Consider the following 13,231-nt stretch of genomic DNA (forward strand, 5'->3'; position numbering starts at 1 on the left):
ACTTAATACTCTGTCATTTATAGTCGTATGGTAAAATTAATATTTTTATTTGTGTAAGGTTACGTTCAAAATAACTACAAAATGTCATGCCTTTGAAAAATAAAGAGAACAACAGAATGCACTGCTTTTAGCGTCTTGGTCTCCTTAAGCATCTTTCTGGCGCATGACATGAACCACAGCAAATACTTGTCTTTTAAAAGGCTTCATTTTAGATTATTTGACGTTAAATGCATAAGTCACTTTGGAATAAATCACAGTAGGCCTATGTATCATGATAAAAAAAAAAATGGAAAAAACAACAACAAAAAAACGAAAAAGGAGCCGATTTCTCATTTTTCTACTTTCAATATTAAATAAAAAAACGAATGATCGAATGATACACGGATTGTCAAAACTGATCAAAATCGATTTTTTTTTTATGCCAAAATCATTAGGATATTAAGTAAAGAATAAAGATCAGTGACATGTCAATAAGTGACATTTTAAAAGCTGACTACAAATAACAGCCTACCTACCTGAATTCAGTTATTTATGTCAGAATAACTACAAACTAATTTAGTGTTTACTAGGGTTATTTGAGAGAACCATATGAAACAATGAATAAGCGTTTTGCCAGAATCAACAATAAGCATTTGCTCCAAGGCTGTTGGTGTCGATTCAAACAAAAGCTAAAGAACATCAAAGCCGTCAGCATTAATATCATTTTTATCATTCAGAGAGTTGGCTTCACTTCACATATTATCTCTTGTGAACTAAGAAGGTGCCACGTTATAACAATATATCTGCGGTCATTTGTGCCAAAAACACTGACAGTTTTTTTTTTTAATTTTCACCCATGACCAGTTGTTTTGGACTGCATAAATTCAATAAGCATGCTTAAATGTCTTGGCAAGCTTAGTCAAAATGTCAACTAACTTTGTAATTTAAAATTTAAAACAGTCATGTGAGGAAAAATGACATCAGTTTTGTAATTCCAAATCCTAATCTTTGGCAGTCTCTCTTTACTATGATAACATCTCTCAGTTAGACTTCATTCAAAAGCATTTGTCTTTGAAGCAGTCCTCTCCAGTTATGAAACACAAACACTCTCAGTGAGCTAACGTGAGCTGGCACTGGCCTCGACAGACAAAATAACCCCCTAACATCAAGCTCAGAGCGCAGAGTCCCCTTGCAGTGATAAATTAGGACTCATACCGCAGTGACCAGCCCTTGTCCAAGGCATAAATGGTCCCAGTAAATTCCTGATGGGTTACGGCACTGTGACTCACAGCAGAAGGAATTGTTTTCTTGGCATGTTTTGCCTGTAGCACCAAACGCTTACCCGTCAAAGAGCTGCCTCCTGGTGGAGTCTATTGCACTGTTTATGCTCCGAATGGCCTCTTCAAGAGACGTCGAGACAAAAGGATCACCCTCCCTGCTCACCTGTGGGACTGGAGAAAATTATACAAAAATTATTTTCATGAACTAATTGTTCATTTCAACATGAAAAAATGTGTCTAGATCGCCATACTCATTTTGTTATGTTCCATCCAACAATGTTTGAATGCAAAAAGCATTATTCCGATTGGTGGTTAACCAAAGTTTGTTCTTCAATGGTCAATCCTCACTACATTTGATCACCCTCCCACCTCAAAATCCTCAATATGTGTTTACAGCCTTCAATTCTTACCTTGCACTGTTAGCACCATACTAGATGAGGAATATCCAATGGAGTTGCGGGCTACACACTCATATCGTCCCCCATCGGCAAGCCCCACGTCTTGCACTTCCAGATAGCCATCTGGACTGATATGAAACTTCCCACTCTCTGTAATCTGGACTCCATCCTGTAGATCAGGGACCAGAGATTGTTTAAATGAGTCTGGTCACAAAACCAGGATAGTCCTATGGGGACCAAAGTGGTGGAAATGGATGGATTGGCCAGTTGTTAGGGAATGTGGCAGCTAATGGATCTAACCTTGCTCCATGTGATGATAGGTGTGGGCTCACCCTGCGCGCTGCACGGAATCTGGACATCTGATCCAGACTCCACAGTCGTATCCCTTGGAGCGCTTGTGAAAACAGGCGTTACTGGTGATGTAAAACCATATGTTAATGATTACAGTGCACAAAAACGCAGCTAAATCATGAGTCATGCACATAATGTACAACATGAAAAGAACACGCACAGGTCATACATGGTGCTAAGATCTTGCCGACTGTCAAGGCTCTGTAATTATAAAATCTATGAAAGGGCAAGAGGTTGAGTCTGAGAGAGGCATATGCGAGTCTTCAAGGCCAAAATGGATTGGTTTGTTTAAAGAGCTTTATCCAAACATGGCGGTGCTGAGGTCCTTGAAGGGATAGTTGAGCTTGCTGTTAATTTACTCATCCTCAGGCCATCCAAAATGTAGGTGACTTTTGAGCGAACTATCCTTTGAAGTTATTAAAAACTAGTGCATAATTACCCCATTTTACAGTTGCTCTATAGTAATCTATAAGAATTTGCCACCAACTGCTATATATATATATATATATATATACACAGGTATATATATATATATTTTTTTTTTTCCGTAGAGATGGAAAATTACATTTTAAATCTTGTTTTGTGAAAAATATATCAAAATTAAGTGAGTTCTTGCTAAAAATAAAAGAAGAATCTACCAATGGGGTAAGAAAAATAAACTTAGTTTAAAGGGAAAATAAGGTTATTTTTCTTGTTAAGCAAAAACTCACTTAATTTCTTATTTAATTTTATTTTTCACGTTCATTTCTGCTCACAAGTTCACATACCCCTTGCAGACTATGCAAAATGTTTATAATGTTAACAAAATGGCATGTTATTTTTTTTATTTAGTACTGTCCTGAATAAGCTATTTCACATAAGAGATGTTCACATATACTTCACAAGACAAACAAACTGAATTTATAGAAATGACCCTGTTCAAATGTTTACATACCCTTGAATCTTAATACTGTGTCGTTATCTGGATGATTAGTGTCTGTTTTTATGTTTTGTGAAAGTTGTTCACGAGTCCCTTTTTTTTTTTGAGCAGTTCAACTGCCGACTGCTCTTTAGAAAAATTCCAAGTCCTGCACATTCTTTGGTTTTCCAGCATCTTCTGCATATTTGATCCCTTTCCAACAGTGACTGTATGATTTTGGGATCCATCTTTTCACACTGAGCCTATTCAAGACAGTACTAAATTAAAAATAGCATGCAATTTTTACAATTCTTCTTATTTTGTTACAATTATTAACATTTTGCATATTCCGCAAGAGGTATGTGAACTTATGAGCAGAACTGTAAATGTATCTCAATTTAAGAACGTTTAGATATTTTTACTGGAAAACAAGACAACATTTTTTGCAGTGCTCATGTTGATTTCTTTCTGCATCATTTTGGGTTATCTATTCCTTCCATGAATTCCTAAACTTTCATTTAGTCTGTACTCACTCTTTCTGCAGCTGTTATAACTAGTAGAATTTCTCACAACTCTCTCTGTCTCTTAACTGTCTCCATTTCTTCAGATAATTCCTGTAAGCCTGTTCTAAATAAAAGCGACCATGAGCCAAACCTGTGCCTTGGGTTTGAAGTAAATACAGGCGGTTGTTATGCAGTGTGTTAACAACCATTACTACATGGAAACATCTTGCCATGTGGGAATTTCAAAGCTGCATGCTTTCCTGGCTATTCCACAAGTCTGTAATAAAGCTTAAGAGGTGGTTTTTAAGGCACTTACATGCAGGGACCGGGTCTTATGTCTGTCATTGAGACTTTACGGGGGTATTGTTGTTCTAATTGAAGGCTTTGCTGGTGGGTAAATGACAAATTCGTTTATGAAGCCAACCCTCCTTCCCTCCTGTTAATGCCATGTCTAGTCTTGTTCTGAAGGACCGTTGAATGAAGAATTGACTTACAGTTTATGGTGTTAGGGGCTTGTTTTATGCTATACTGAAGTAACATGGAGTAACATAAATGCTGTGTCCCAAACACGTCAAGATGAGGCAGACATTAAATGGAGTTCACTTGTTTACGGTTGATGAGTAATGTCGTATCTCATGCATTAATATATAGCACATGTGATGTGCGCATGTCAGAAATGAGAACTTATTAGATTTACTCTTTTGAATCTTTTGCAGGGTTACTATTCTTAACTAAAACCACAACTATTGTTATTTGAAATAAAATAAACGCTAACTGAAATAAAACTAATAAAAGTAAAAAAAAAAAAACATTTTCATTTAGTTTAAGTTGAAGTACTAAAATAACTGCAATTACATAAACTAAAACTAATAAAGCAAAATTTATAAATATCTGTAACGTGGGGTTTTGGGTTTTGTTTCGGGTTCATGTTTTCATGTCTTTTATTTTGGAGTTTAGTCACGGTCCTTGTTCTGTCATGTGATTCCCTTGTGTTCTGATTGGTTCTTTGGTTCATGTGTCATGTTCTCATTGGTTGTCTTAGTCATGTGTCCTGTCTCTCATTGGTTGGTTCTTGTCATGTGAGCTGCATTGTTTGATATAAGTAGCACTCATGAACTGTGTAACCTGCTGTTGGTGAGTTTGTATTTCTGTTCATGTTGAGTCAAATCTGTTCAGAAGTCAGAAAGAGCGTTATTGCCAAGTATGTTTGCACATACAATGAATTTGTTTTAGTGTCACAAGCTTCCAGTACACAGAGACAACAACAACAACACAGATAATTAAAAAAAAGGTGTGAATAAAATACACATGCATAAATATAAATAAACCACAAAAAAAGAATAAATTGTATGTACAGGTGTGCTATAGATGGAATAGGAATAGAATAAATAAAATAAGTTGTAGGGATGTACTAGGGTTTAGGGTGATAATAAGTATAAGGTTATTGCACATATTTTAATTGCACAATGGGAGAACATTAACTGTTCATGAGGTAGATTGCCTGGGGAAAGAAACTGTTCTTGTGTCCTGGTATTTGGTGCTCTGTAACGCCGACCAGATGGCAAAAGTTCAAAAAGGAGATGGCTTGGATGTGATGGATCCAGAGTGATTTTCTGAGCCCTTTTCCTCACTCTGGATGTATACAGTTCTTGGAGGGTAGGCAGGGGGGCACCAATAATCCTTTCAGCAGTCCGAACCGTTCTCTGTAGTCTTCTGATGTCTGATTTTGTAGCTGAACCAAACCAGACAGTTATTGAAGTGCACAGGACAGACTCGATGACGGCTGAGTAGAACTGTTTCAGCAGCTCCTGTGGCAGGTTGAATTTCCTCAGCTGGCGAAGGAAGTACAACCTTTGTTGGGCCTTTTTAACAATGGAGTCGATGTGAGTATCCCACTTCAGGTCCTGAGAGATGGTGGTTCCCAGGAATCTGAATGACTCCACTGCAGCCACAGTGCTGTCCATGATGGTGAGTGGGGGGAGTGCAGGGGGTCCCCCTGAAGTCCACGATCATCTCCACTGTTTTGAGCGTGTTCAGCTCCAGGTTATTAAGACTGCACCAGACAGCCAGCTGCTCAACCTCTTGTGTGTAAGCAGACTCATCTTTAGATGGGTTTGGGTCTTTAGAGGTGCAGTCGCTGGTGTAGAGGGAGAAGAGCAGTGGGGAGAGGACGCAACCCTGAGGGGCGCCAGTGCTGGTGGTGCGGCTCTAAAGACCCCTCTGTCAAGCTCCTGAACATTCAAGTCTGTTCATGCCAAGTCAAGTCAAGTCTTTGTTTGTATTTTGGATTATTTTGAATAAAACTGCACTTGGGTTCATCACAACTTGCCTTCAGTGGACCGTCTGTTTCAATATCATATAGACATATCATATAAACATCATGAATAAAACTGCTAAACATAGACACCGTGACTAAAATACTAAAACTTTAACTGAAATTAAAGTAAAAACAGAAAATATAAAAATAGTCAAATTTAATATAATAATAATAATTTAATATTTAAAGTTTTTTACTAATGTCAGAGCTGTTTTGAATAATCTGACCTTCTCATTTGAAAAAAAAAAACGACAAGCAAGTTTTAGTAATTGTAGTCATTTTGTTGTGTTTTGTTTTTTATTAGTTTTTATATGTCAGTATAGTATTTATTTATTTATTATTATTAATTACTACTTATTATTAATAAATTAAAATGGTTACACTATTCTAAGTTGGCCTTATTACAGTGTAATTATACATTTAAGTACTGAGAAATATTAATTAACTACATGTACTTACTATATGGTTAGGGTTTGGTTTAGGGTTACTTGCATGTAATTATGCATAATTAATTGTTATTATAATAGTAAGTACATGTAACATGTGTAACAAGGACATTTTAAAATAAAGTGTTACCATTTAAAAATACATTTATTTACTAGTTTTAGTCTATGTAATTTTAGTTATTTTAGTACTTCAACTTAAAGGGATCATATGATGCGATTTAAAGTATTCCTTTCTCTTTAGAGTGTTACAAGCTCTTGGTGGATAAAGAAGATCTGTAAAGTTGAGACTAAAATCTCAAATCCAAAGAGATATTCTTTATAAAAGTTAAGAGTCAACCACGCCTACCTAAAACGGCTCGTTCTAACACGCCCCCACATGTCTACATCACTATGTGGGAAGATTTGCATAACGCCGCCCAAATGTTCACGCAAAGAAAGAAGGCGTAACTTTTATTCTCGCTGTAGTATTGTTGCCGCCGCCGCCATGTCGTGAAGACGCTGTGTATTTCGTTGTGAAAGCAGGCGAAAGTATTTTGCTTGGCCTTCCAAAAGAGGACTATATCCGCTTCGTCATGCCTGGAGCTGATCCGTGCTGATTGCTGAGGAAATACATCAACTTCGCGCTGTGGATCACCGGATAGGCGGGGCATAGAGGAGAAACAATAATGTACAGTATGTGGAAAATAATGTTTTTTTTTAACCTTATATCATAGAAATACAGTGCATTCAGAAAGTATTCAGACCCCCTTCACTTTTTTTCAATTTTGTTATGTTGCAGCCTGATACTACAATTGTTTAAATTCATTTTTTTTTCTCATTAATCCACACTCCGTGCCTCATAATGACAAATTGAAGACAGAATTTTAGAAATGTCTTTAAATTTATTAAAAAGAAAAAACTGAAATATGACATTTACATAAGTTTATTCAGTACTTAGTTGAAGCACCTTTGGCAGCAATTACAGCCTCAAGTCTTTTTGGGTATGATCCAACAAGCTTTGCACACCTGGATTGGGGGATTTTGTGCCATTCTTCTTTGCAAATCCTCCTAAGCTCGGTCAGGTTGGATGGGGACCGGTGGTGGACAGCCATTTTCAGGTCTCTCCAGAGATGTTTGATAGGGTTCAAGTCAGGGCTCTGGCTGGGCCACTCTAGGACATTCACAGAGTTGTCCTGTAGCCACTCCTGTGTTGCCTTGGCTGTGTGCTTAGGGTCACTGTCATGCTGGAAGTGACCCTTCGGCCGAGTCTGAGGTCCTGAGCGCTGTGGAACAGGTTTTCATTGAGGATATCTCTGTACTTTGCTCCAGTCAGCTTTCCCTCAACCCTGACCAGTCTCCCAGTCCCTGTCGCTAAAAAACAGCCCCACAGCATGAGGCTACTACCAGCACACTTAACTTTTGGGATGCTACTCTGCAGGTGATGAGCAGAGCTGCTTTCCTTCAAACATGATGCTTAGAATTGAGGTTTATCAGACCAGATAATCTTGTTTCTCAGAGTCTGAGAGTCCTTTAGGTGCTTTTTTGCAAATTCCAAGTGTGTTTTCATGGGTCTTCACTGAGGAGAGGATTGAGTTTGGCCACACCTCCATAAAGCCCAGATCGATGGAGTGTTGCAGTGATGTTTGTCCTTCTGTAGGTTTCTCCCATCTGCATATAGGATCATGGAGCTCAACTAGAGTGACCATCAGGTTCTTGGTCACCAGTATAACCAAGGCCCTTCTCCATCAATTGCTCAGTTTGGCTGGGCGACCAGCTCTTGGAAGAGTCCTGGTTGTGCCAATCTTATTCCATTTGAGAATTACGGAAGCCACTGTGCTCTTGGGAACCTTCAGTGCAGCAGAACTTTTTTGTAGCTTTCCCCAGATCTGTGCTTCGATACAATCCTGTCTCTGAGCTCTGCAGACAGTTCCTTTGACCTCATTGTTTGGTTTTCGCTCTGATTTGCATTGTCAGCTGTGAGGCCTTTTATAGAGAGGTGTGTGCCTTTCCAAATCATGTCCAATCAATTTAATTTACCACAGGTGGACTCCAATCAAGGTGTAGAAACATCTCCGCAATGATCAAGAGAAATGGGAGGCACCTGAGCTAAATTTCAAGTGTTGTTGCAATACTTATGTAAATGTGATATTTCAGTTTTTTCTTTTTAATACATTTACAGACATTTCTAAAATTCTGTTTTCACTTTGTCATTATGATGTACGGAGTGTAGATTAATGAGAAAAAAAAAAAGAATTTAAACAATTGTAGTATCAGGCTGCAACATAAACTGAAAAAAAGTGAAGGGGGTCTGAATACTTTCTGAATGCACTGTATATACCATAACTGTGAACAGAGCTTTTCTGTGATTTTGGACATGCTGGCCACCTCTCGTTGAACATGCTGAAATAATCTGTCAGAAGGCGATTTATATTGTAAACAGGATCTCACCGGTTTGCAGGATGTTTAGATGAACAGCTGCTCTGACAGTGCCAACAGGACTGACGGCCTGGCACTCGTACTGGCCCTGGTCATGAAGGGCCACGCGGCTGATGCGCAAGCTGCCCGATGAGAGAACAACGTGCCGTCTGTCATTAGGCAGGGAGCTGCCTATTGTAGGAGAACAGAGTTTTAGTGATTTTGTCCAAGCTGAAAACAGTTGAAATAATCACTGACAGACAGCAATTCAATAATCTATAAATGTGTCCTTGTGGCCTTTTAAGGACAGTTCAGAAGAAATTAAATTCTGTCTGAGGCATGCTGTTGATTCAGACTCATCTCTCAGTTAGTGAAGACAAACAAAAATCATGTTTACAGTACATACAACTGTGTAGGCATCCAATCAGAATTTCATAACTAGATCTTTGTGAAAAACTACACTTGTAGTACACAAGTACAAGAATGTACACTTGTAAAGTGCTTCAATCGTAAAAGCATATTTTATATTTGTACTTGCAGATAATATGAATGAAATAAAAATCTACTGAAATGTACTTAAGACTTTCTTGACTATGTTTCTTAACACACTTTTATAAAGTGCACTTTGTAATAATGTCAGATCAAAAGTTTTACTTTAAAGTATATTTTAAATACATGACTTACAAGTTTGAACAGAAATGACATTACAGTATATTTGAGCTTGTCAGTGATTATTATATATTTTTATTTAATTGTAAATACTATGCAATTAAGTGTCCAACTTATTCATTTAAAGTATATTAAGTAATTTTTTTAACAAGTAGTTTTTTTGTTTTTTTTAAGTATGCCAAAGTGTACTTTTTTCATATGGGGATTTATCCCCCTTTTTTCCAAACTGAGGGACAAATTTCTGTGGTAATTGACAGCAAGCCACTGAGCTTAAACTTGGAACATTAGTTTAACCTGAAACAAAACCATTGCCTGGATTGTACTGATATACTGCCCTAAACTGTTTGAATGCTATGTTATCATTTGTAAAATTAATAAATGCCAGTTGGTCAGTTTTTTACTAAATAAAAATGCTGACCAGACTTGACTTAGACAGATTGTTGAATAGTGTGGACTCCACTCTAGCAAGTCAAACAGACAAGGTGGCATTATGTCATCTCACCGCCACGAGTCCATGCTATGACAGGTTGAGGATAGCCGCTGGCCTCGCAGGGAAACTCAACTGTATGACCCTCCAGCACAGACTGGTCCTGAGGGGTCACTGTGAACTGAGGACGAGCTGAGGAAGAAGAAAATAATTGAGAATGAGCACAACCAAAGACTGGCAGAATGACAGACAGAACTAATCTTTCATATCAAACAGGTACAAGCTTTGGACCAACTCGAAAAAAAATAAAATAAATAAAAATAAACAAAATTGTTACAGCCAAATGTATTAGTTTTTTTCAAATTATATTTATGGTTTGGTTCCAATCTTAATTTTTGATTTAATATTCATTTAAATGTAATTTCATACAAGAATAAATAAATATATTTATTATAAAAAGACCATCAATTTAATAATTATATTTTCTTTAGACATTAGCCAAAGTGTTACTTAATGTAGATCAGTAAAATATGTTGGGGCTTTTTACAACCTTATTTCATCATAAAAACTAATTTAGGTTTAATATAAAAGCAGAATTTTCACTTGGGGTAAATCTAAAACATTGTTAATGTTTAATTTAGTTTACTTACTATTACTATAGACAAATTTGTCTTTTTAAAATACACACACACACACACACACACACACACACACAAAGCACAAGAAGGATTAATTAAACCCTTAATAATGTATTCTATCTGTGTTCTGCCCATCAACACTGGTCTCAAACCAAATACTATTTAAACAAAATTGTTTCTATTAATTCTTTGTATGGGGAGTCTTATTTGCTTTTAGACAAACTTTTGGAAACCATGATTAGACCAATAGAATTTTTTTTTTAAATACACTTTCATTAGTGCTTTTTGAATAAGAGAACATAACACTGCTTATCCCTTCCATTTTGAAGGACTGGATGTTTACACTGAACAGTATAAAAATACATATTTCCCATTTGACTTACATCTGTTCTCAATCAGAGCTTTTGTGCTACTTCATATATAAAATCCACAAATGAGTAAACAAATGAGTATCCACAAAAGTAACATAAAACGTTATATATTATGTGTATACATGTTACATTTTGATACATAGTAACAATATCTCATAGCTGCTTTGAGATTATATGTATGGTGAAAGGTTCTATATACAAATAAACATGACTTGGGTTAACTGATTCCTGGCTTATTTTTTACTTCCATCCTTCACACTGTATACCACGGGTCAATGTTCTTTCATTAACTTCACAACTGCCACCTTAACGTCACAGTGAATGACACCTTTAGGCAACCATTACTTGAAATTTAAATAGCATATACAAGAACCTAAATTATGTAAAACAGAATCATGATTATTAACTGATGTAACACATTTCCACTTCACTTACCCTGTACTATAATATACGCAGTGGCTTGGATGGTGTCCACGTTGTTGCTTGCGAAGCAGGTGTACTGTCCCCCATCGGCCTGATTGATGTTCTGGATGTAGAGACCTCCTGAAGGAGTGATGTTGATGCGGGGGTCCACTGGGAGGGCCGTGTGGTCTCCTTTGGTCCAGGTTACGCGAGGCTGCGGCTGGCCCGTCGCACTGCACTCCAGGGTCACGCTCTCCCCGACCAGAACCTCTGTATTCTGCGGCTGGATCACGAAACTAGGTCGAGCTGGAGAGAGAAAGACCTCCAGTTAGTTGCCTCAAAACAGACTGCTGTATGCAAAAAGACTGCTGTTAAATAGTCTTCACCAGACTGCCATGCTATCTAGAATTATCCATGAAAATATACAAAAAAAAATAATAAATTCAAACAATCATAGAAAGAAAGGGTTTGATGTTGTACAAACTAAGTACTGCATTGTAAAAAAAAAAAAAAAAAAAAAAATTAAGTTGTAAATAAAAACAGATTATTGGAGTGTGTTTTACATGATAATACTTTTTTAAATACTCTTAAATTTCATATTTAATTTAATGTGTTAATTATTCCTCTTTGTAATCATTTATGAAATTTGTAAGCTTTTTGAGTGAAAATTTTTTCAAAGTACATCCTACAACATTTTTCATTTTTTTTAATTCATTATTTCTTTGTAATTATTTGTGAAATTCACTGAAACAATTTTTACTCAGAAATTGCTGAAGTTAAACCTACACCAACTTTTCAATTCAATGTTATACTTCTAATTTCTTTGTAAAATTTACTAGCAATTTCTGAGTGAAAAGTGTTTAAGTAAATCCTACACATTTTTTTAATTCAATGTTTTACTTGTTGCTTTGAAATTTGTGCAATTTACTGAAACAATTCTCACTCAGAAATTGCTAAATAAACTGTGTACATATTTTAATTCAGTGTGTGACTGTTTCTTTATAATCATTTATTAAATTTAATGAAAACTACAGTAAAATAATTCGCTACACTAATTCAATGTGCTATATGGTTCTTTGTAATTATTTGTTAAATTTACTAGCAATTTTCGAATGAACATTGTTTAAAGGGGTCATATGATGCTTTTTTAAAGATCATTATTTTGTGTTCTGCCCTGCATGTGAAGTACACAGTGTTCCCAGAGGTTACGTCAACATCCTGCGGCTCAGATGTGATCCGGGGAACTTCTGCTCCACAGTAGAGACACATTCAGATGAAACTAAATATAAGTGTGCCGCAAAAGACGAGGTGTGAGGAGAAGTAAAACAAGTTTAATTTGGTCTGTAAAAGCTATTGGAATTACAGCCCTAAAGGTTTATTTGTAGTGTAACATTCGACATCTCCCTCTTGCCTCACTTCCTCTGAACTGGTTTGGCTGCCCGTGTTGGTTGACGGCCAGGCACGTGGTGATTGTGTCTATGGTCACAACGGCCATGTGCCAAACCCCAAACATTACCCACCAACACCAATGTGCACATGGTGAAATGTATCCCTGAACAGTCTGACAGAACTGTGAAACTCTTTCTACTGGCAAAACCAAACGTCTGGTTGCACACTGAGTCAAAGTCCTTGCATATAACAGAAGAGGGACAAAAATCTCCTTTCGTGTTCCAAAGAAAGAAAGAAAATCATGCAGTTTTGCAATTCCAAGGGGATAAGCAAATGATTACAATATTTTTGGGTGACCTTTACTTTTCATTCTATGACTAACTTTTGTATTGCATTGCGCAGTGTGGCAGTAATGCGACAGGTCCTGTGCCAGTCCCAGAGAAACTGCAGCTGTCTGGCGGGCTGGTGCTGTGTTTTGACAGGTGCCTCAAGCGTCTATGTGCTGTGTTTAATGTATAGAGGGGGTGGAAAAGCCATACGGTGTTAACCCCATTCTTCTACAGAGACAATACGGCCGTTTGTGGAGCTGCAACAAGCCTGAGCAAATCTATCGAGCACAACTGCTACTGTAGTGAAACCTCTACTGCTGCCTCAGAGGTCACCCAATGGACCACATTTCAGAGAAAAAGATGTAGACGTAAATAATTATTATATCAATTATTCGTTTTATTTCTATTTCATTGAACATAATAGTAACTAAAAAAAATAG

At 36.9% G+C, this 13,231-nt stretch overlaps 1 protein-coding gene across 1 annotated transcript in view; it reads right to left on the minus strand.

Moving 5' to 3' along the window:
- Nucleotides 1-13,231, minus strand: part of pxdn (peroxidasin) — a 58,985-nt gene that overhangs the window by 15,905 nt on the left and 29,849 nt on the right. The window contains exons 8-14 of the mRNA XM_016569500.1: nt 12,247-12,320; nt 11,107-11,395; nt 9,738-9,854; nt 8,600-8,758; nt 1,958-2,070; nt 1,670-1,826; nt 1,322-1,430 (exon numbers count right to left, since the gene is read on the minus strand). Coding sequence (XP_016424986.1) covers nt 1,322-1,430; nt 1,670-1,826; nt 1,958-2,070; nt 8,600-8,758; nt 9,738-9,854; nt 11,107-11,395; nt 12,247-12,320 — 1,018 coding nt within the window. The remainder of the gene's footprint in view (nt 1-1,321; nt 1,431-1,669; nt 1,827-1,957; nt 2,071-8,599; nt 8,759-9,737; nt 9,855-11,106; nt 11,396-12,246; nt 12,321-13,231) is intronic.

The sequence above is a fragment of the Sinocyclocheilus rhinocerous genome, unplaced genomic scaffold (assembly GCF_001515625.1).
Source record: "Sinocyclocheilus rhinocerous isolate Xijiao unplaced genomic scaffold, SAMN03320098_v1.1 scaffold1042, whole genome shotgun sequence".
NCBI classification, from domain to species: Eukaryota; Metazoa; Chordata; class Actinopteri; order Cypriniformes; family Cyprinidae; genus Sinocyclocheilus; species Sinocyclocheilus rhinocerous.